General features: G+C 38.0%; 1 protein-coding gene across 1 annotated transcript in view; it reads right to left on the bottom strand.

The window, feature by feature from the left end:
• Nucleotides 1-24,250, bottom strand: part of Snd1 (staphylococcal nuclease and tudor domain containing 1) — a 410,684-nt gene that overhangs the window by 346,511 nt on the left and 39,923 nt on the right. Inside the window, exons 3-9 of the mRNA XM_027926283.2 lie at nucleotides 23,323-23,443; nucleotides 20,463-20,541; nucleotides 18,110-18,270; nucleotides 17,321-17,412; nucleotides 16,450-16,608; nucleotides 15,083-15,189; nucleotides 12,666-12,756 (exon numbers count right to left, since the gene is read on the bottom strand). Coding sequence (XP_027782084.1) covers nucleotides 12,666-12,756; nucleotides 15,083-15,189; nucleotides 16,450-16,608; nucleotides 17,321-17,412; nucleotides 18,110-18,270; nucleotides 20,463-20,541; nucleotides 23,323-23,443 — 810 coding nt within the window. The remainder of the gene's footprint in view (nucleotides 1-12,665; nucleotides 12,757-15,082; nucleotides 15,190-16,449; nucleotides 16,609-17,320; nucleotides 17,413-18,109; nucleotides 18,271-20,462; nucleotides 20,542-23,322; nucleotides 23,444-24,250) is intronic.

The raw sequence follows: 24,250 nt of genomic DNA, 5'->3' as shown, positions 1-24,250 counted from the left end.
CAGCAGACTCTGCTCGGCATCTCCCTGATTAGAAACCTCCTCTTCAGGAACTGCGTACTCTGACGCTGCCATCTACGTGAAGCTCACTGTTCTGGGAGTTGAGGGTAGGGTAAGTACATGCACGCGTGCGCTCGCTTGTGTGTGTGTGTGTGGGGGGGGGGGGGGGGGGGGGGTTATGGTTTTCTATTTCTCTGTAAATTATGTCATTACTGTCCAGAGAATAAGGAGCACCTAAGCATAGGCATGGAATAGCCATAAAACACTGGGTTATGTCCCATGCTATACACTAAGTAAAATGCAGAGGGGTTACTATCCAAAGCCTGTTAGTCGGCACCATTGCAGACCACTTTGAACAGTAATATTTCTTGTGCTTTTCATCAGGTAACTGAAGTATGCCCATAATGCTCACCTTCTCCACAAGCTATGGATCCTTAATCCAGCCACCCTCAAGCATACACACTAAGAGAGCACTGAAAGCCCAGCAGCAGAAATCCATACAGAGCAAACCACTAGCTGGACATAAGATACAAGCACTAAATCCCATTCCCTCCCCATTTCTTGAATCTCAACAGTTAATGATGACAAGGTATAGGGTAAGGGCTGCCACAAGTCAAGAGAACTACCAAGATCTGTCAAGGGCAAAGGACATCCATCTAATTCTGCAGCCCTCTGCCATACTCTATCTGCAGAGCTCATCAACAGTGCTCACTGGGTGGCCAATAGCTGCTGTTGTGTGGTTTCTTTAACTCTGCAGCAAGAAGCAGGGGAGGAACAAAGAGCCTTAGCACAGCCACCTGAGCTAGAAAGACTCTTTCAATAGCTCCCCAGATACAACCACCTACAGCTTCATTGCTGCCCCAAATCTCAATATCAGAAAGAAGCAAGAGAATCGTCAACCTAAACGAGGCTTCTTCAGGTACCACCAGAGAGCATCCTTTGATGAAGTCACCTGGAATGAGATGCAAATACCCTTCTCCCTCTTTGACATCATGACATCTGGCTATTTCTACTTCTCCTTAAGGTTGTATGCCATGTCTGCTCTCCCCAGTCCCTCACGAAAGCAGAGCTGCCAGCCTGTTCTTCACAAAAATGAAAGAATCATGATACCATGATGGAAGAACCTCTAGGCCTAAGCAAATTCAGATCAGATACTATCAAATGAACCCAAACAGAAATCAGGCATTAGATACATTTCAACAGGGGCCATCCTAAAAAACCACCTGACCAGCACTCTTCAAAACTATCGTCATGAAAAACAAGGAAAGACACTGTCATATCCAAGAGAAGGCTAAGGCAATATGATAACTAAATATGATGTGGTTATTTTGGAAGAGAAAAAGATATTAGTAGAAAAATCGAGAAAACCTAATAAAGGCAGACCTTTAATTAATAATAACATACCATACAACAAATGTACCACACACGTAAGCCAGTAGGGCAAACTAGATTGGGAGAAGAAGGATAATTTGATAGAGTTCCCTGTACTGTCTGCTGTAAACCTGTCACTAAAAAATTTTTTAAATTTTTAATGTTTTCTTATTCAAATGAGCAAGCTAGATTGCTAATATAAGCTTCAAACCAGCAGTGGCCACCCTTCTAGCCAAATCATCCCCAGACTTCCTTTTCACTTGAAAAAAATCAGGGAGATGGTTAGTATTTTATTGGTTCCCTCCACATTACCATAAAAGAACATACTGAAAGAGTCTATATAATGTTCCAAATATTAAGAAGTATTCTTCCTTAAAAATCATATCAAAAGTCATTTCCAATCCACATTGTCCTAGTAATTCTAGCCAGAGCAACTACGCAAGGAAAAGAAACCAAAGGCAAACAAATTGAAAAGGAAGAAATAAAATACCACTATTCTCACATAATGTATGTCTACAAAACCCACAAATACTGTTAGAATTAATAAACAAATTCACAAAATGGAAAGATACAAAGCCAACACTCAAAATCAGCTGCTAACAATTCAAATGAGAACTGCATTTCCAATCATATAAAAAAGAGGAAAATACTTCAGAATTAACTAAGGAAGTAAAAAAAAAAAAAACTACTACAAAAATATGCTAAGAGAAATTAAAGACAACTTATGTTAAGTGGAGACACATTTCATGTTCATGGATTAGAAGACTTAATTGTCAAAATACCAATATTACTCAAAGCAATTTATAGATTTCATGTGATCTCTACCAAAATTCCACAGACAAGTTTTATAGAAAAGGAACACTCGTTGTTGTTTGACTTCATAATGGCTGCCAAACTTACTGGAGTGAGATGGTATCTTAGGGTGGTTTTGATTTGCATTTCTCTGACTGTTAGAGATGGTGAGCATTTTTTCATGTACTTGTTGATTGATTGTATGTCCTCCTCTGAGAAGTGTCTGTTCAGGTCCTTGGCCCATTTGCTGATTGAGTTATTTGTTTTCTTATTGTTTAATTTTTTGAGTTCTTTGTATACTCTGGATATTAGGGCTCTATCTGAAGTGTGAGGAGTAAAAATTTGTTCCCAGGATATAGGCTCACTATTTACCTCTCTTAATGTTTCTCTTGCTGAGAAAAAAACTTTTTAGTTTGAGTAAGTCCCATTTGTTGATTCTTGTTATTAACTCTTGTGCTATGGGTGTCCTATTAAGGAATTTGGAGCCTGACCCCACAATATGTAGATTGGAGCCAACTTTTTCTTCTATCAGATGCAGAGTCTCTGATTTGATATCAAGCTCCTTGATCCATTCTGAATTAACTTTTGTGCATGGCAAGAGAAAGGGATTCAGTTTCATTTTGTTGCATATGGATTTCTAGTTTTCCCAGCACCATTTGTTGAAGATGCTATCCTTCCTCCACTGCATGCTTTTAGCCCCTTTATCAAATATAAGATAGTTGTAATTTTGTGGATTGGTCTCTGTGTCCTCTATTCTGTACCATTGGTCCACCCGCCTGTTTTGGTACCAGTACCATGCTGTTTTTGTTACTATTGCTCTGTAGTATAGTTTGAAGTATGAAGTCAAACAACAACAAGTGCTGGCAAGGATGTGGGGAAAAGGGTACACTTGTACATTGCTGGTGGGGCTGCAAATTGGTGTGGCCAATTTGGAAAGCAGTATGGAGATTCCTTGGAAAGCTGGGAATGGAACCACCATTTGACCCAGCTATTCCCCTTCTCGGACTATTCCCTAAAGACCTTAAAAGAGCGTACTATAGGGATACTGCTACATCGATGTTCATAGCAGCACAATTCACAATAGCTAGACTGTGGAACCAACCTAGATGCCCTTCAATAGATGAATGGATAAAAAAAAATGTGGCATTTATACACAATGTAGTATTACTCTGCACTAAAAAATGACAAAATCATGGAATTTGCAGGGAAATGGATGGCATTAGAGCAGATTATGCTAAGTGAAGCTAGCCAATCCCTAAAAAACAAATGCCAAATGTCTTCTTTGATATAAGGAGAACAACTAAGAACAGAGCAGGGAGGAAGAGCATGAGAAGAAGATTAACATTCAACAGGGACGAGAGGTGGGAGGGAAAGGGAGAGAGAAGGAAAATTGCATGGAAATGGAAGGAGACCCTCATTGTTATACAAAATTACATATAAGAGGAAGTGAGGGGAAAGGGAAAAAAAACAAGGGGGAGGAATGAATTACAGTAGATGGGGTAGAGAGAGAAGATGGGAGGGGAGAGGAGGGGGGATAGTAGAGGATAGGAAAGGCAATAGAACACAACAGATACTAGTATGTAAAAAAGTGGCAGTATGTAAAAAAGTGGATGTGTAACTGATGTGATTCTGCAATCTGTATACGGGGTAAAAATGGGAGTTCATAACCCACTTGAATCAAATGTATGAAATATGATATGTCAAGAACTATGTAATGTTTTGAACAACTAATAATAAAAAGTTAAAAAAAAAGAAAAGGAACACTCATCATAAAATTCATATCAAATCTTAAGGGACCACAAATTACCAAAACAAACTGAAAAGGGAAGAACAAAGCTGGAGGACACATACTTCTTGATTTCAAAACTTACTGCAAAGCTACAGTAACCAAAACTATAGGGTAAAAGAGACGTACAGCTCATTGGGATACAGTTCAGAAATAAAGTTGTTGGCTATATGGTCAAATGATTATTGACAAGGATGTCAATACCATCAATGAGAAAAGAGCAATCTTCTCAGTAAATGATGCTGATAAAACTGGATATCCACATGCAAAAAAAAAAAAAAAACAAAGTTGGATGTTTATTTAACACCATATATTAAAAACTAATTCATTGTGCATCCATAACTTAAATACATAAGTCTAAAACTACAAAATTCTTAGAAAAATTCACAAGGCAAAAACTTTACAACTTCATATTTGGCAATGATTTCTTGAATATGACAACAAAGAAAACAGGCAACTTAACAAAAAGTAGACAAATTAGACAGCATAAAAGTTTTAAAAATTTGTACACCAAAAGTACTACTAACAAAATAAAAATAACTCACAGAATGGGAACTATTTCCAGATCATATATCTGATAACAAATTTCCAGAATATATATAGAATTCCTAAAACTCAACAACAACAACACAATTCAAAAATAGGTAAAAGGCTCTAGATTTGATCACAAAAACTAAAAGCTGGGCACACAGAGAACTTTAAAATAGACATAAAGATTTTCAAATGATAAATAAGCACAGGAAAAGATGTTCAACACCACTAATCATTAAGGTAAATGCAAATCAAAATTATGAAATACTACTTTATACCCACTAAGATAGCTACTATCATAAAAACATGAGCCAAGAGCAAGGGCGCCCCACCCCCTATAATCTCAGTGACTCAGGAAGTTAAGCAGAAGGATCACAAGTTTAAAGCCAGCCTCAGCAACTTAGTGAGATCCTGTCTCAAAAAAAATAAAATAAAAAGGGATAGGGATGACCAGGAATGGTGATGCATGCCTATAATCCCAACAACTCAGGATGCTGAGGCAGGAAAGATCACAAGGTTGAGACCATCCTCAGCAACTTAGCAAAGCCTGAGCAACTTCACAAGCCCCTGTCTCAAAATTTTTAAAAAAGCTGAGGATATGGATCAGCGCTTAAGCACCCTGGTTTCGATTCCTGGTACCAAAACAAAAGCAAAACAGAAAACAGCAACACAAATCCAGAAAATACCAAATGTTAGAGAGGATGTAGAGAAATTAGAACCTTTGTGTAGTGCTGATGGAGATACAAATGGTACAGGGTAGCAGTTCCTCAAAAACTTAAAGATAAAATCACCAGCAATCTACTTCTTGGTACATAACTTAAAAGAAATGAAAACAAGTTATTCAAAAGATGCTTTTACACTCAAACTTGTGGCAGCATTGTTCACCATAGTTAAAATGTGTAAACAAGTCCCGTATCCATCAATAGATAAGCAAACAAGTTTAAAATGTATACATAGACTGGATCACTATTTGGCCTTAAAAAGCAAGGAGATTCTGACACATGCTATAACATGTATGAAGTATGGAGACACATTCTAAATAAGCCAGTTACAAAAAAGACACACCATATGATTCTACTGAAATGAGTTACTTAGAGCAGTCCATATCATAGAGACAGAAAGTAGAATGATAGTTTCAAGGGGCTAATGAAAACGAAGAATGGGGAGACAATTATTATTTAAGTGGTATAGTTTTAGTTTTATAAGATAAAGAATCCTGAAGATGAATTCTGATGATAGCTGCACAACAATATGACTATACTTAATATCACTGAACTGTACATTTAAAATGATTAGGGTAGTAAATTTTATATTATGTGAATTTTACAACAGAAAAAAACTGGGGGGAAAGCCTCAGAGACATAATAATGGACTCCATCTACAGCTGTGATGCTAAATAACTCATGTACAAGTGGAAGCACAGCAAAAAATAATCAGGACAAAACCAGTTACATTCAAATGCATCCACAGATAGCTAATAGCTATGATCTACAAAACTGGACTTGGCCACTAATGCCAATCAACTATGTAGGGTTCCCAAGCAAAAGTCCAAAAGGGTAAGCTCCTTGAAGGCAGGAAATACTTCCAGGTTTTTAATGTCTCAAAGCACCCAGTTTGGGGCTCCGTTTCTTTAAACTATCACACAGGGACAGAGAGCCAAGCACAAAGCCTCTAACCAGCAGGACAGTGAGAAGACACCTCTTGAGGACATACTTCCACTTCCCCTCCCCTCAGCAATGCTATTCAGGTCTGTGAAATCTGCAATGCCCACAGATCCAGCAGCAGGGACAGGGAAGCCAAGCCACGTGCTCAGGGGACCATATGGCTACAAACAGCACAGATCAGCTAAAACGCCACAGGGAAGGCAGGCAGGGAACTGGCAGGCCACGACAGGCACAAAAGTCTCAGGCAGGCTTCAGCTAATCACTGTGAAGGGAACATGCTTTTCTGCTAACCTGGAGAGACAAGGAGAGCCCTCCCTTGCATCTCATTCCTTGAGAAGTAAGACTGCTTAAGCAGACAATGGAAACCAGTCTTTCAAAAGAGAAATACTTGGTTAAATTTCAAATTTCTCAGAGTGAGCCTCTTAACCAACACTGGTCCATAGTTTTGCATCAGTTTCAGAAATCAGAGGAGCCTCAGAGGCACCCAGCTAAAGAAGTCAGAGGTTAGCTTTTGTAGGCACTTCAGGTTATTTTAGCTGTGCCCTATACAATTAACTCCTTAAAAAAACAGAGTGACTGATGAAGAAAGAATCACTATTTGCTAAGACCTCAGAATCACATGATTCTCAGAGTAGAATCCTCAGCAAAACCTCATGGGACTTTTCGACTATGTGGGTGTGGACCCTGGGTACCTGAAGACTATTAGTTTCCCTTAAAAAAGTTATTAGGCACTTATAGACATTTTACATTGTGTAAAAATTGACTGTAGAACTATAGCAGCATGCTAGGTTATGAAAAATAAGGCGGATCATTTTTTCCTTTTTAATTCAGTGTTGATATCCAGTGTTGGCAAACTATGATCCAATGGCCATGCAGCCCACTGCACAGGGACCATATGGCCTGCAAAGCCTAAAATATTTACTTTGTATTCTTTTCAGAAAAAAAATTAGCTAACCCCTATCCTATCACATATTAGAAAATAAAGACAGGTATACCCTCTGAAGAGGTTAACATTTCTGAAGAGCTATTTGACAAATATGGTCCAAATCATTTCTAAGGAAATAAATACCACTTACATGGAGATTTATAAAACTCTCTAAATACTAGAAAAACTGTCAAATACATGAATATTGACTTATTGGTAGCTGGTTAAGTAAATTATAGTGCAGCTTCACAATGGAATATTATGCGCCAGATAAAGAAGAAAGCTTAAAGGTTTATTCTGCTTCTTTCTGCTAAACATATTTACCTATTTATGTATCTATATAAGCCCAAGAGGACAAAGACATGATAACATACGGAATACTGCCACAAAACTCTAGAAGCTACAAAGTAAACAGATGCAACTGAGTCTACATATTCACAAAAGTGAAATCCAGAGCCAGTGGTGAGAAAACACTCTGGTCAATCTGATTTACAGTCAAGTCTCCTTCACTATCCCCAACTTGTCAAAAGTCTCAAACTGTCAAATCAGACATCTTAAATGGGATTTAAAATGGGGCCAAATGCTAGAATTGGTTTCAAATCTCTGTAAGAAGCTGCTGAATTTCAAGATGTATGCCCTAAACCCACACTTAAGTTTAATGCTTCCAACTCAGTACTTAATACCTCATTCTAAAACAAAGAAAGAGAAATGACAAAGGATTATCAAATATCTGAGGAAGCCTGCAATAAGAAAAATGCAGAACCAAAATAACCAAGGAATAGAGGGATACAGAGAGTGTACAAGGAACACTTCAAGAAAATTAATTTCTCACACATATAATAAGTTTTAGATGTTATTTAAAAAAAAAATTTGTAGTTGTAAATGGACAAAATGTCTTTATTTTATTTGTTTATTTTTATGTGGTGCTAAGGATCGAACCCAGTGCCTCAAGCATGCTAGGCATGCACTCTGCCACTGAGCTACAGCCTCAGTCCGAGATGTTATTTTAAGTAGTAAAAAGAAAACATTCAGAGAATAAAAAATAACTCTTAGAAATTAAAGAACAGAAGAGAAGGGTTAAAAAATAAACAGAAAGAGATATAAAAAGAACAAAAAACAGACAAGGAAAATAAAAGAAAAAAACAAGAATACCAGCCCACAAAGCCCAACATTTAAATAATAAATGGGAGTTCTCGGAAAAAGGAGGACAGACAAATTAGATGGAATTCAACAAAAGAGTTGGGTGGAGGCAAAAAGGTCCAAAACCAAAGATCTAAACATTTAAGTATAATATACTCACATATGAATAAAATCATGGAGAAATGTCAGAATGCTAGAATCAAAAAGAATTTGCTAAATCCCTCTAGAGAGAAAAAATAACAAATCATACAAAATAAGGAATCAGAATGGTTTCAAACTCTAAAAAACAAGAAAAAAAATCTTAACTAGATGATGGGATAATAAATTAACAATTCTGTTGGAAATAACTTCCAAAATAAAATTCTATACCCGGCTAAATTATCAATAAAGTTTAACTAGAGAATGGATATGAAAGGTCTCAGAAAATTTACCTTTAGCACATCTGCCATGAAGTTACAGAAAAAGTATGCTGTCAAAATGAATTAATAAAGAATAAAGAAAAAGTGATGGGATCCAACAAGCATAGTTCTAACCAGAGAATAAAGCAAAGAAACCCCCTCAGGATAATGATGAAGAAATCCAAACAAACATATAACAGGCAAAGAGAGGAACTGGACAAAATTAGTGCAGGTCACAAGGCTCCAAGAAAGTATTTTTAAAATAAGATTATAAAACTGAATGGATGTCCTGAGAGAAAATTTAGACAGGTAGAAGGTGTGAGAATTGAATTAACAGCATGTATTTTAAAATATACGTAAATGGAAGCTGGAGTAGTGGCCTAGCATATGTGAGGCATTAGTTCGATCCTCGGTATCATATAAAAATAAATAAATAAAATAGAGGTACTATGTCCATCAATAACTTAAAAAATATATTAAAAAATTTATATACAGGGCTGGGGATGTGGCTCAAGTGATAACGCGCTCACCTGGCATGCACGGGGCACTGAGTTTGATCCTCAGCACCACAAAAAATAAAATAAAGATGTTGTGTTCACCGAAAACTGAAAAATAAATATTAAAAATTCTCTCTCTCTCTCTCTCTCTCCTCTCTCTCGCTCTCTTTAAAATATATATATATATATATATATATATATATATATATATATACACACATAAATGTTAAAAAACATTAATTATAGGGAAAATGAAAAAGTGTGCAGGAAATGAAAATTACTTTCAAAATCTATATGGATATAGGGGCTGAGGTTATGGCTTAGTGGTAGAGCACTAGTCTCGAATGTGTGAGGCACTGGGTTTGATCCTCAGCACCACACGAAAACCAATAAATAAAATAAAGGTGTTGTGTCCATCTACAATAATTAATAAATAAATAAATATGATGTGCACATTAGAAGTTTTTTTAGAAAGCTATACAGATGTAGCTCTGTGGTGAGTAGCATTTACAAAGTAAATACTGAATATTAATTTAACCAAAATTATGATATAATCATATGTGAAGGATGGGAAAGAGCACATGTGTACCCATGTGAGTATGTATGTTTGAGTCACAAAATTAAATTCATTTTCACCCATGGAATAAAGGAAAGTGGTTACACCCAAAACTAAATTTTTTTAAAAAATAACAATATATATATGTATACGTATATATATATATATATATTATTTTATTCACAGGTATGAATTAGCAAAGAACTGAATGTGCCTCAAGAGAGACAGAAATTGGACTACATTTGTTAATAAGCCTACAGAAAGCTTACCTTTTTTCTGTATTAAAAGTAAGCATTTATAAAAGTAAAATTTATGCACAAAAGAGTACAGACTGATACTACTTAAAGCAGCTGTCAGTATGCAATGAGATAAGGAACTTATACCACAATATTAATCAACTACATACATAGGAAGAGAACTACTGGTATGTTTTGTAGCAAGTCTTTCCCTTCAATTTTTATGGGGGGCATTGGTTGCTGGGGATCAAACCCAGGACCTCAAGCAAGCTAGACCCATACTGAGCTGTATTCCCAGCTTCAAATTTTTCTTGACAAAGGAAGTAGTGCAGGGACTAACATTTTATCTCAAGCTCCTCATTTCATAGCAAGGCACTCTGAGTAAGAATGAAACAGATCAGGGATCATCAAACTTTATATAAATGCCATAGGCAAATATTTCACACTTTGTAAGCTAAACTCAAAGAGTTTTCAACAACTCCATAACAACTACAGAACTCGGCCATTGTGTCAGGAAAACAACCACAGACAATATTTAAACAAATACAGATGGCTATGCTCCAATTTATTCATGATAATGAAATTTAATTTTGAAAATTTTTCATATACCACAAAAAAATGTTTTTCTCCTGTGTAAAATCCATAGATCATAGGGAAGAGGGGAGGGAGGGAAAGGAAGGAGGCAGGGGATTAGCAAGGATGGTGGAATGTGATGGACATCATTATCCAAAGTACATGTATGAAGACACGAATTGGGTGTCAACCCACTTTATACAGAGACATGAAAAACTGTGGTATATATGTGTAATAAGAATTGTAATGCAAAAGAAAAAAAAACAAGTACATGTATAAAGACATGAATTGGCATGAACATACTTTATACAAAGATATGAAAAATTGTGCTCTATATGTGTAATAAGAATTGTAATACATTCCGCTGTCGTGTATTTAAAAAAAAAAAAATCCATAGGTCATACGAACAAGGGCAGAGCCAGATTTGGCCTAAAAACCATAGGTCTTCCAATTTAGAGATAAGACCATATGATCAAGTCTGTTTAGAAAAACAGCTACATCATAATGTTTTAGGTAATATGAGTATTTTGCTTACTCTCTTTATGTACTTTTCCTGTTTTCAAAAAAAAAATATGCTTAAGAATTTTAAAAACATGGTAAATCTCCTGCCCCACCCCCAACCCCAAAGCCCTCTACTGCTGAGCCACATCTCCAGCCCTTTTAACCTTTTATTTGAAACAGGGTCTCCTAAAGTTGCCAAGGTTGGCCTCAAATTTGTGATATTCCTACCTCAGCCTTCCAAGTTGCTAGGATTACAGGCATGTGCCACCATACACCCCAGGATTTTAAAGAGTAGAAGAAATGCTCCTACTGCCATTTCTCCCTTTTCTAGTTGATAGTACATCATACTTTAGACAAATGATAAAGCTATCAGCCCAATCATCTAATCCTTTGAATTTCTTTCATCTGCAATCTCTTAGTTCCCCAACCAGCAAAAGCCCAAAACTCATCTTCCAGGTTTTTCTATAAGTGAGGACGTGCTGACAGAGACAGGGCAAGGTGATGGGACTCTCCAAAGCCTCACAGATATCACTAATGCCACAGACTCTCAAAGTAATGATGGTAAAATTAAACCCCTGCCTCCCTTGTTGAGTGAATGGTTATGCTTTGATTCAGTAACGACATTTTAACTTCCAGAAAACACAGGCACAACTAAGTGAGTTCCAAGTAGGTAAAGCAGTCCATGCACACGAGTATATTCCTCACACAGAAAGGAGGCAGAGGCCCTCTGATCTACATCTCGACCTATTAGATGCACAGAGGAAAAATCACCAGGGACAACCCCACTCAGGTCTACTACAGGGGGTGATTATGACTAACCTAACAGCTCTTTAGCACCTACTAAAAGAAGGAAAGAGGACACTTGAGCACTCCATGACCTATTACTTTGGGCATCATAAAAGAGAGAGTGAAAAAATTTACCAATTCCTTGGAGACTTTGCTAAAATTTTAGCATTCTAAGATAAACACTTTCAGAATTTTTCAGGCTGACAGTGCCACCTAGTGGCTGTCCATTCTAAACTGATGGTTAATTGATGAGAAAGCCCTCCTTGTCCAAGAATATGCACATAACCACTTTTTGCCTATAAACAGACAAAATTTCCAGCAACTTTTGTCAAAAGAAAAAATAAGTTATAAAACACTATAGCATTCTGGGAAGGCACAGACAACATGTCTACCATTAAAGTTACCAAAACCTGCAACCAAAAAAAAAAATTTTTTTTTTACAGCACCATTGATAAGACCATTTAAAGCATCCGTTAACAGTTCTGATTCTGTCATATCAGTTAAGGAGAACTCTCGAGGTGGGGAGAAAAAAAAAAAACTACACACACACGAGTTACCAAATAGAATAAAGGGAAACACGAGCGTATGTATACTTGGACACAGTAAATCTGAGAGAACGCCATTTGCTTAGTATATAAAAAGCATCCTTAAAATATGAGAAGTATTTCAAGCTGACAGTGTCTGCAAGTTTAACCTGTGAATTTATGATGAAGTTATCCTAATTTACAGTGAGAAATGTAAATATTCTTATCATTTCTAAACTTCCTACAAAACACACACACACACACACACACACACCATGCTTGCCTTTAGATATTCAAGAACTACACCATTTGTACTTGTTCAAATCCTCATATTATCACTTGCCTAGCCATGTCCATTATGCTTATCAACATGCTGAGAATGACTCACCTTGGCAACAAACTGCTTGTCCTTTTGATCCAAATTAGCAGTGGGAGCTACATAGTCTCTCCATATTCTCAGCCTGCGCTCCTTGGCAAACCTGGTAATAAAACAGGAATACAAGATCATTCAGCCAGACCAAGACCATTCCATCTGAATCCATCACCATCATGGAAGCAGTTAGTACAGAATCCTATCCTATCCTACAGACATGTAAGTTTCCAGTCAAATCAGAACTAAGAGTGATAGCAAATGGAAATATCCAAAGTGTACAGCAAATGGAAAAAATCCAAGATACCTATATACATAAACTCATGATTGGTAGACTGTGATCAAGGTGTGCAACTGTTTGAGTTTGGACAGTACAAGTCCACCCTGATAATTAAATGTGATTTATCCATTATCTTCTGAGAGGCTACTACCACAGGTAGGGCAACAAAGAGTAAGTGGTGTCTCAAATGTGAAAAACTCACATACATGTGCGCACAGACCTGCTCAATTGCCATTTGAAATATAAAAAGGTTATCGGCTATCAAATCCTATGTGAATCCAAAATTCTCATCATCATAGTCCATCTAAAGAAGAACTGGAAAATAAACAAAATCCTTACAGAAGTTCATTGGTAGGAGTTTAAAAAAAAAAAAAAATGATGCTAGAAATTCATTTTCCAGTACTAAGCCCAGCAGATATTTTCTGAGTCAGACTAAGAATGGGAAATTGAGTATGTGCAAAGATTGGGGAAAGAAAAAAAAACAAAAATCAATGAACAGCTGTCTTAAACTATTTACAAATGAGTGAATGCATGTGCTGTGGAAAGGAACTATTATTTCTGGAGACAGTATTGCAACATTTTTTTTTTTTTTAACACGCACTAAAATGAAAAAACCAGGATGTACTAGTTATAAAATACATAAAGTACTTCCATTGAGAGGATGTAATTTTACCAACAAGGCATGTAGCTCAAATATAGTATGCAAAACAGCAGGCAAGTAATCACATATTGAGATATGATTTGCATTCCCTGCATTCCCTGATCTAAGCCTGTTTTATAATGATGAGTACCCTCCAAAAAAAAATCCATAAAATTTTCTGCAGATGTTATGAAACATGTAGATACTACTTTAATTGTACTCACTTTCTTCAAAGAGGCAGGAACTTAAAAAACTCAAAAAACAAAATTCTCAACCAAAAGAATGATCTAGAATAGTAATTTCTGAACACACATACACCCAAAAAAAAAAAAAAAATGGAAGAAGAAATTAACCTCATAGAATAATCAGAAGTACCTGGAACACTGAACTGAACAAGGTTATTATATCTTTCTAATGTAATTATGGGAGAACATAAAAAAAAAAAATTTTTAAGTAATCACTGTTTTTTTCTCCTCCAAATAATACGTGAAACGTGCATTTGTCAGACAAGCAGTATCAATGGGCCACATTAAAATCTATATTCTTAAAAACTTGCAAATATTTCTGCTAACATGTACAAAGGGATGTGGAAGATCTAAGAAAAGATACAAACACTATAGTTATTTTTCTGTTGTACATTACTTAGGTGTAGGTCTCAATGACAAAAATGTAAAGTTATCAAGATCATTATTAAGATTCTGATATAACAAAACAAGCCTTGAGAGTAGACCATTGTCACTGACTATTTGTTGTCTTCTGATCATAAGCATGCTAGGAAGCGGAGATTCAAATTTTCCTGAGTATTATTTCCATGTATCTACTTTTGGTACCTGCTTTACTTTCTTCCATCTACCCCCACCAAATGGAAGAAATTTACCTAAACATCCAGAAGTACTTGACCTTGACACTTGAAATAGCGAATCTTTGGATTTTCTACAGCCTGTTTTCTGGAAATAAATTATTTCTGCTTTAATCACAAAGCACCAAGCCAGAAACATGACAATAGCGCCTCAGAGTTGCATTAGCACTTATGATGAAAACATACTTATAAGTAAATTAGGGCATCAGGCCTCATATTATGACATGGTTCTACTTTGGAACCCACAGGCTCAACCTTTCCATCATAGCCCTGCTCCAGCCTACCTGTTTAGGAGTAGCTAATAAGTGATTTTATTGTCCTGAAATAACACTGAACTTATTTTATCCCAAAATGCCCCAAATCCAGAAATAAAGATATGGACTTGGGAAAAAACATGAACTGAAAATGTTAAAAAAGTGAACCACATGAAGAATAATGTCAAAGTGAAAAAATCTGAGCCCTTACTACCCAGCACTGAATTACACTAAACCTAAAGACTAATACTGAAGACAATCCTCTGTATGAGATCCTACCTTCTTTTGGAATTCACCAAACCTTTATTGAAATAAGAGACACTGACACACATGGGTGATAGAAGATGGCTAGATTACTTTGCCTAGGCTCCTTGGCTGGAAGGGTTTCCTGACAGACCTTACCTCTCAGCTGCCCTCAGCTTTTCAGCACCCCGGGTATAAACTGCAATCGACCAGTCCACACACCGTGCAAAACCTTCCTTCAGGAGGAGTTCAGTGATGTTGCCGTTCTGAGAAACAAGCAGCATGAGAAGGCAGATATGGATTAGATTCTGGAGCAAAAGAATTTATTTCTCTAGATTTCTAACACAACAAACATGTCTACAATCTATATAAAAATTTTTAAAAAAGTTTCTCTCATTAAGAAACCACCGTAAGAAATAAAAAGAAACCATCTCTAAGATGGGAGATACTACTCTGAGACTCCTCTCAACAGCATTGATTTCATATCTAGACAACAGCCAGCATAGTATCTCTCACTTAATAGGAGTAGGATGAATGTTAGTAGCATTGAATGGAATTGACATTTCTATAGCTCTTCTTGGGGTAGAGAAGGAAGTTAATCTTTAGTAGAATTACACCTACTCCTTCCTTCCCTAAGATCAGCACTTTTTCCTCTTTCTATAAGCAGAGGTTCAAGAACAGGCTGGGTAAAGGAATGGCTTAAGATACACCTTGCTCAGTGAATTACAATTCCTATTCTACACAGAGCCATCTGGCTGGGCGTGGTCAGACACTCGGCACTCCAGAAGAAACAGACGTGGCCTTGGCACACTCCAAACCAAGCCTCCCAGGCTTCTGAAAGTAATATCGTGGAAGAATTATCTAACCAAAAAAGTAACAGTAGTTTAACTCTGTATTACAGATAGGTTACAATAATGAAAACTAACTTAGTTGTCAAAAAACAAGGTCATTTTTTGTCCAAGAACAACCTAACTACCACAGTAAACAATAGGGTAAAATTCTCATAAATAAGAACTTTAAGTACATTAGAACCAAGTTCCTGCTCAGAGTGAAGAAGTAACTGGATAAGGCCTGAAATACAGAAAATAATTGTTCCATGCATTAGTTTCCTCATCACTGATCTACCAATACTCAGCTGACTTCTTGACCTAAAGAGCCTCACTGACCCTACTCCACAATATCATTACACATTCTACCTTATGTGGCCATCTCCAGCATTTCCAATTGGCACCTTCAGGATCAAGCATTTAGGAAAGTAAGTGATAAAGTCCTCTTCCCCTTATGAACTCAGCAACATTTGACATTAACTTCCTAAGGGTAGGAAGTTGCCCAGATCTGTCCAATTCTATTAGACAAATAATATCTCCCTAAAAAAATGCTTCAAAATCATTAGATGGTAATCCTTCCAAAATATTTAAATGGATGTTACAAACACAGAGTGAAAGAAGAGAGAAGCAAACTGCAGCTCTTCAAAGCCCGAGTACATTCGTAGCCCATCACAACCCAGGCTGCATGTGCACACTCACTGGATGAAGGATGGTACCCAGAACATTCTGGTTGTGGCAGCTCTCCAGGATGATCTGAACGTCTCTCTGAAGCAGTCGCGACTCAGTAAAAAATTTGGCTTCTGCAGCAAAAGGCTCCGGTGTTTCACTGCCATCTGCTTCCCGACGAAAAGTTGGGCACTGAAGGAGAATAAGGCAGGATGGGAAGGCAGACCAATGAGAGACGGCTCTCTTACCCTACCCAAGCCTTTTCCACACCAAACCTGCTACAGGCTAAGCTCAGGGAGGCCTCAATATACCCATATCAAGAGAAGATTTGCCAGGGCCTAGATTTTAATCCCCAATCTCTTAAAAATCCAAATAGGATCCAGGTGCAGTGGCGCACACCTGTAATCCTAGTGACTCTGGAAGTTGAGGCAGGAGGATCACCAGTCCAAGACCAGCCTCAGTAACTTAGTGAGATCTTCAGCAACCCTCTCTCAAAATAAAAAATGAAAAGAACTGGGGATGTAGCTTGGTGGTAAAGCACCCCTGTGTTCAATCCCCAGTACCAAAAATAAAAACTGAAAAACCAAACGGGTATTTCTGAATTAATATAAGCCATATTCAGCAAACTTCAGAGTCACTTATTCCTCCTCCTCTAGGTTTACACTCAACAATCTTCCATTTCAAACAGGTTGAGTGCTTTCAATTATTTTTTAAAAAAGGTATTTGATCTGATTAGAAATGTTGTGTTACAACATTTAAACCAAAATAAGTATAAAAGAACTCTGGTTAATGAACAATATCAAGAAGGAAATAGAGATCCAAAGTCCCAGGTACAGAAATATACCTATAACTAAACACTTCTACCAATCCCATACCCACCATGTACCCCAGTTTATGGTCTGACCTTGATCCCTGACAGCATGACTGTAACCAGGTAGTAATCTGGGAGAAGCAAGGCCCTGACCACACTGCCATCCCGCACGTGCTCGATGATAGCTGCATGACAGAATAAACAACTTATGAAAAAGCCATGAGAAGGATAAACAATGCCCAATCAAATTGCATATAACCCAGTAATTCTCCCCCAAACCCTGAGAAAGCCTCCCTCTGAGAAGTGAGGATGCACTGGCACATCATGAATGTTTGCAAGAACCAATCCAGGGAAAACAGCTAAAAACTGCTTTTGTCTTCTGAACCTTCTGGTACCTCATCACTCACACCAAAGCTCTGTCATCCAAAATCTAGAATGCTCACCACATACCCTGTGCCAGAAAAAACAATGACTCAGGATTGATAATACTTTTACTTTACTAAGTCTGTAGTTGGGTCTCAAAGTGGGACCAAAAACTATATAGCATATGAATATATATATGGACTACATGTTTCTACCTCTAAGTAGCAGGGGTAGTATTTAAGTAGCCTTCTTTTAGAGACAGAGAGATTCACACAATGTGTAAAATACCAACAACTACTTGCCTGTTAATGGCAAATAACTAGAAATATACCTGATATAATCTGCATGAACACAATTCAAACTCCAAAATGCCATCGTGTCATTTTACCCTTAAGGAATTCCCTTGGATACTAAATAAGCAGAAGAAAGACTCACTAGAGCCTATAAACCTCAAGAAGCAAAGAGAGCAAATAGAAAGAAATCACCCTGAGTTATAGCTGTTTCTTCCTGCCAGCCTACCATTGACAGGCTTCTGGTGGTGTGAGTCCACAAAGTGCCTTGGGTTCTCGATGGTATACTTAAGGTCCCGGATGGTGTGTGAACCATTCCCCTCACTCCACATCCCTTTCTTCGCTGCTTTTGCTTGTTCCTCACATTCTGAAAGCCGGCTCTGCTCAGGACTAGGACATAAAAAACAAAAAAGCTTGGTTATTGAGTTCATAAACAGAAACCAACTGCTCTTAGCCACTAGGTTTTTTTTAAGCATGTTCTTCCCTGGAAGAAACCAAAGCATTTGTTTAAGACCTATGGCTTAACGACTCAAACCTATAACCACGAAATCACCATGAGCATAATTTCCAGATTCCAAATTTGTTTCTTGAAACAAATTGGATTCTAAGAATATATAATGAGAAGACCTAAAGAACACACTCTGAATACTGCCACCATGGGTGAGTCAAAGACAGCAAGTCAGTGGCTCAGAGGGGAGCCACTCCAGGGGATACAGCTTCATTTAACAACCATCTCAGATTCAGGAACTAGAAGCCAGGCATAGCACAGTAGGACACAATGCAGGGAAGGTGGCTAAGAACTGCCCTTACTCTCTCTCAATCCACAAAACAAGGCTGGGGCGCATACAGCAAACATTGCTGTAAACAGAAAATGTTGTCCCAAAGCTAACTAGCCATTCAATCAGGCCAGCTAGGCAAAATATGGTTTGAAAATAAAGCCTCCTCCCCTAAACAGGTAGAAAACCAAACTATATACCAGAACAGCCAAAAAGTAGACAGATCAAAGCAAGTTTAAAAAAAAAAAAAAAAGCAGGGAGGCACTAAAAATGGCTCCCCTCTTCATATTTGAACTAACATTAGGGAGCAATGAACTCCAAGGGCTTTATACAATCTCAAGAAAAACTGGTACCATCAACAGCTATACACATAAACTGAATCTCCTCCCACCTTGATCAGTAGGAACTGCTAAGCAAGAACGACCTGCCATAGCTCAAGCATACCTCTCTTCCTTACCCCTACCCAAAAGGCAACCATGTCCTCAGAGATCCAAAATCACAGCCAGCGTTAGACAGAAAATGTAGCAAGAGAGATAAAAACACAGAAACTGAGAAAAGGAGACTTTATGTTTAGAGGGATTAGTACTCCAGCGGAGATTTCTTTGTTGAGATGGTACAAAACTGTAGTGGGATTTTTTTTTTTTTATTATTACACATTCCGGTTGCAAACTGAATTCCCAAAAAAACACTGCAACAGTAATCATGCCAGTAATTGTCCTTAAGTTAGAACTGCAGCATGCTTCCAAAAACACCACCTAAAACAAATATCTTAATTCAACAAATTCCACATGTATACACACCAATTATGGAGTCCAGCAAATGTCTCCGAGCGATCAGAAAGGCCCAAAGGTGAATGATGCAGCCCCCAAAGTCTATGAGGCCTTTGCTCAATCTCATCTTCAGTACACCCCATGCAAATATTTATCCAAAGCCTTTTCTTCAGCTACTATAGTCATATACTACGACTTAATGATTTAAACAGCATGTTTACAGACTCTAAATTACTGATGTAGCATATCACTTTTCAGAGACTAAAGTGTTAATTAAAGCCAGCTGCATCTATCCTAATGAGAGCTAACACTAGTGAACTTACACATGATACATGTACTACAAACCTTACACACCTAACACTCCCTTCTAACAAGTTCACACTGCCATTAGCTAAACAAACATATTTTTACCTACTAATTAAGTATCTAAAGATTCATAGACCAAACAAAGTTAAAAGGCTTTGAAGAGAGAGAAATTTTTCCTAACCCTCAAAACAGAACAATCGTGGCCATGTCAGTTTCCTCAGATTTTGCTTTGAATACTATTTATTCACTCAGCTTGACTTCTCACTGCACGATTCCTTGCACCCAATATGACTTCATATATCTATTTATTGTCTGTCCCCCCATTAGAATGCTAACAGAGCCTAAATCAGTTCACTGCTATACTCTCAGTGACTAGAACACAGTAAGTGCTCAATAAATATTTAGGTCTGAACAGGTGGAAAAATTCTCTTCAACTGAATATCTACAGTCTAAGACCTATATAGACTCACGAATATGAAGAATAGAACTGCCTAGTCTCAAACCCTATTTTTTAAGAAGATACACAAATCAAACACCATTAATGAATATTTAATGATCTCCTGGTTCAAAACAATCCATAGGTAAGAATATCTCAGAAAGCACCTAAAATTATCCATTTTATATGAGGGAACAGGAACAAAAATGTAGCCAAGCCAATTAACAGTTGAACATCTTATCTCCTTTGACATCTCAAGAAGGACACAGGGACAAACAAGTGCTGGATACTTACTTATTAGCTCTCATGCCTTCTCTCCGGGTGGCCAAGCCCTCTGCAACCAGTGACTCTGCAATGTTTTCCCCGGTAGTATCTGAGGAGGAAAACAAGAAAATTAAACAAGAAAACTAAGAATCAAACCTGCCTCCACTAACAACAGAGCTCCAGTGGACAGACCACTTTCACACTCAGTTCTTCAAGGAATGATGCTGCCAGAGAACTGGACGGGCCTCAGTGCAGCACTGAGCTTTTCAGAAGACCTCATCTTCCCACATGTCTAGATTTGAGGACCCAAAGACTTATCCATCTTCTCAAGACTTTGTTTCTAATTTTCTAGTGTAACTCCCAGGTCAAAGGCAATCTCAGGAACCACAGGAGACTGACAAGAAAGCAAGACACATGTGGCAGGCTGCTCAGAAGAGCATGAAGCAATAACCAAAGGAAAGCAAAGCTAGAGATGAACACAGACCCACTGCTTAGCAGCTTAGACAAGATTTCTCAGCATCCTAATTCATTCACCCTTCGAGTAGGGACAGCACCAGCCTCCACTGGTTCTTGAGAGAATTGAATAATATACGTAAATCACCAGACACCTAGCCAAGTGCATGGCAGAAGTAAGAAAAAGCTAGTTCCCTCACCTTGGAGGGATAGACACATTCATTTAGGGTTGTGTATCACTTCACACCTCAAAGTCTAATTCCTCTCCACAATGTCCCACTCCAAGAAGACACCAAGACAAAAAGAGAAAGAAAGTATCTTGCTCTGATAGAGGTTCTCAGAAGACAGTGTCTTAGATTCCTTATCTCACACAGCAGCCAAGAAAAATGAAGTTAAACATAAAACTCAACCTGATGAGGTTCTATTCAGGCACTTGAAACATTAATTGCATTTCCATACTATTGAAAAAGTTTTTAAGCTGGGAATATTCTCTCAAATCTTTGCTTGTCAGCTAAAACGATAAAGAAAAGACATCTAGGAGGGAATCACCACATAAAAATCTTTAATATGGCAGAGAACAAGCTCCTAGATAAACTGAAACACAGCAGTCTAGCTTATAGGTAATGTCAGCACAGAAAAAGATTGTTTAAGATTTATATTCAGTACACTATACATCAACTTTCATAAACAGTAATGAGTGCATACACTCCCAAGCCCAACCTGAATGCCTCACTAGTAGAATGCCAAAAATTCTGCAGAAGCAAATTGTAAGCCTCTTTCCCTACCAAAGTTGAAGAGAATGATATTTATATGAAGAACACTCAAGTCTGAGGCTCAGGGTGGATCATCTGTTCTTTCTATGGAGGTTAACGCTGAAGCCAGACACACATGTAACTAATATTAGTAGAGATCACACTGGTTCCTTCAAAGCAACAGGAATCCCAAGAGTGTAAAATCAAAAGGAAGGATTCAACAATTAGGAAAGGTTGAACACTGAGATGTCAAGAGGTCAGGGGGTAGAAAGAATGAAGCCCAAGTACAAATAAGATGCGCAGTCACAAAACCAGCCCATCGACAATGCTATCCCACATTAGTTGGCACAGACCACTCAGAAATGGCCCATTTCTAAAAAGTTGAATTCCAGATGCTCCTTCAAAAATGGAGAAAAATATATTCCCCTAGGCTGAACCCTCAAAGGAGGCAACAAAAATGTGGGTACATAAGGAATCAAAAAAGAAATTTGCAAACCACAGACCTCATTCTTGCTCAATTACTTATCAAATTAAGATTCTGATCAAATCACAATTGGGGGATAGTATTCAGAGCAGATGGATGACCATGTTGTCTTCAAAAGTGAGAAAACTGATCATCCCTTTTCTAATAAGTCCTGGGCTAACCTCAAATTCTACCATTTTTTCCCCCCATCCTAAAAAGAGAAAGAAACTGAATAAGATGCCTCCAAGTTCATTTCCAACTCACTTTTTCAAATATCTCCACAATTATAATCAGTCTTAACAGGATGTCATTAGTCTCACCACTCAACCTGGCTTGTTTACCTCCAGCTCTGACTACACAAGTCAAATAGATGATCTAAGACAGCTTAGCTGCATGAGATGTTAGGGTTGCTTCTGTTTTGTTCTGTTTTGTTTTTAAGAATCACAGGAAACTTTTTAAAAATATGCTCTCAAACTGTTCATGTTCATCATGTTGCTTTCCATATTTTATCAATTCTTTCAATGTCCTATGTCTGTTGAAACTCCATGCCCAATCTTACTCTCCCCCTCCACCTAAGCTAAGCCAAGAAGACCACAACACCTCACATCCCATTAGCCATCTAGCCCAGCTAAACAACAGGAGCATGCACACATGCACATGCACATATTCACTGAGTACACACACCATGCCAGAGGTGGCACTTTACATGTACCATCTTTTTAAACTTTATCTTTATATATACTATCTTTTTAAAGCCTGTGTTCTTTCAATTCTTACAAAACATGTGGCCAGGGAAAAAAAAATGAAAAGCCCTGAACAGATCTTCCTTTCCTAAAGAGTCCCCGGGAAGAGAAGAAAAGCCACAAGATAAAGAAAATAGAGGATGCAACATAGAAAATCTATAGGAATTCAATGAGCACTCTGACCTAGAAACACAGAGCCATTAAGTTCCACAACCTGGTTGCCTAAACAGGAGACAAGACTGCTACGCTATTCCACATCCACCTCAAACCACACCAAGAAAGCAGCACAGGAGTAAACAAGGAGCAGGACTACGGGGTCGTGCCTGTGCATCTATGTGCCATGTGCCCAGTACCTGATGCATCTCCAATGCCACCTACAGCCAACTCCTCAAGCTACCTCCACAGTAGACTGCCACCACATGAAATGCCCCCTCAGAGGAATTTTACACTCCATGAGTGCACTCCTCCTTGCCGCTCACCTTTTCCAAGGTAGATCATGCCATACTCTCGCCCCTGGGGAGTCTTGTTTTCTATCGTGAAACAGACTTCCTTCCCAATCAGCTTCTTGCGAAGGAACTCTCGAGCAGGAAATGCCCAGGGCTGAAAGACAAAACAAAGGTGTCACAGGAGAACTGCCTATTCCATATCCCGATCAGAGTTCAAGCAACTTCATGCCTTCAATAACCGTGTGAGTACCTAGCACACCTCAACGCTAAGAGAGAACAAGAAAACAAAATGCACACAATGCAGATTACACATTTAGGGGCCTTATACAAACGGCAGGTATAGTGATTAGTTAACAAACCATAAAAACAGGCCTCAGAACTTTCCAGACACCAGTAGTAGCACTTTCCCCATCACTGCCTGCTTAGTTACAGCTTACTTTGTGAATAATATTTGCCAACACTTTTATAGCACTTGCCATGTGCCAGCCACTGCTCTAACTGCTTTCCATGTATCAATCCACTCCCTGAAATAGGGAGCCCAGGCTCCAGAAGATACCTGGAGGATATCTTAAATAACAACTGCCACCTTGTTATTTATGAGAAACATCATAACTAACAAAATACCACCTCCATTTGTTCACCTTTTTTCCAATTTACAAAGCACTTTCCCCAAAACCAGTTTGAGGCATTGCTAGAGGAACGATGAAGGCTTAGTGCTATTATTTCAGAGGGAATTCACTGCTCAAGAAAGAGCCTTATTTTGTCATTTCTGCCTTCTTTTAAAGTACAGCAGCACAGTTGAAGACAGTCCCCGCAAATGTCTCCTCTTCTATCCTGCTCCAGTCTGAAGCCTTTGCTGGTCCCAGATTCTTAGAAGGACATCAGTAACAGCCCTGAGGGGGGATCAGCAATTGTGGCAATTCCTCCCTCTCACCCACTCACAACACAGACACAGGTGGGA

Source organism: Marmota flaviventris, chromosome 1 (assembly GCF_047511675.1).
Source record: "Marmota flaviventris isolate mMarFla1 chromosome 1, mMarFla1.hap1, whole genome shotgun sequence".
In the NCBI taxonomy this organism is placed as follows: Eukaryota; Metazoa; Chordata; class Mammalia; order Rodentia; family Sciuridae; genus Marmota; species Marmota flaviventris.
The sequence above is the reverse complement of the archived record's forward strand: the minus strand, read 5'-3'. Positions and strand labels throughout refer to the sequence as shown.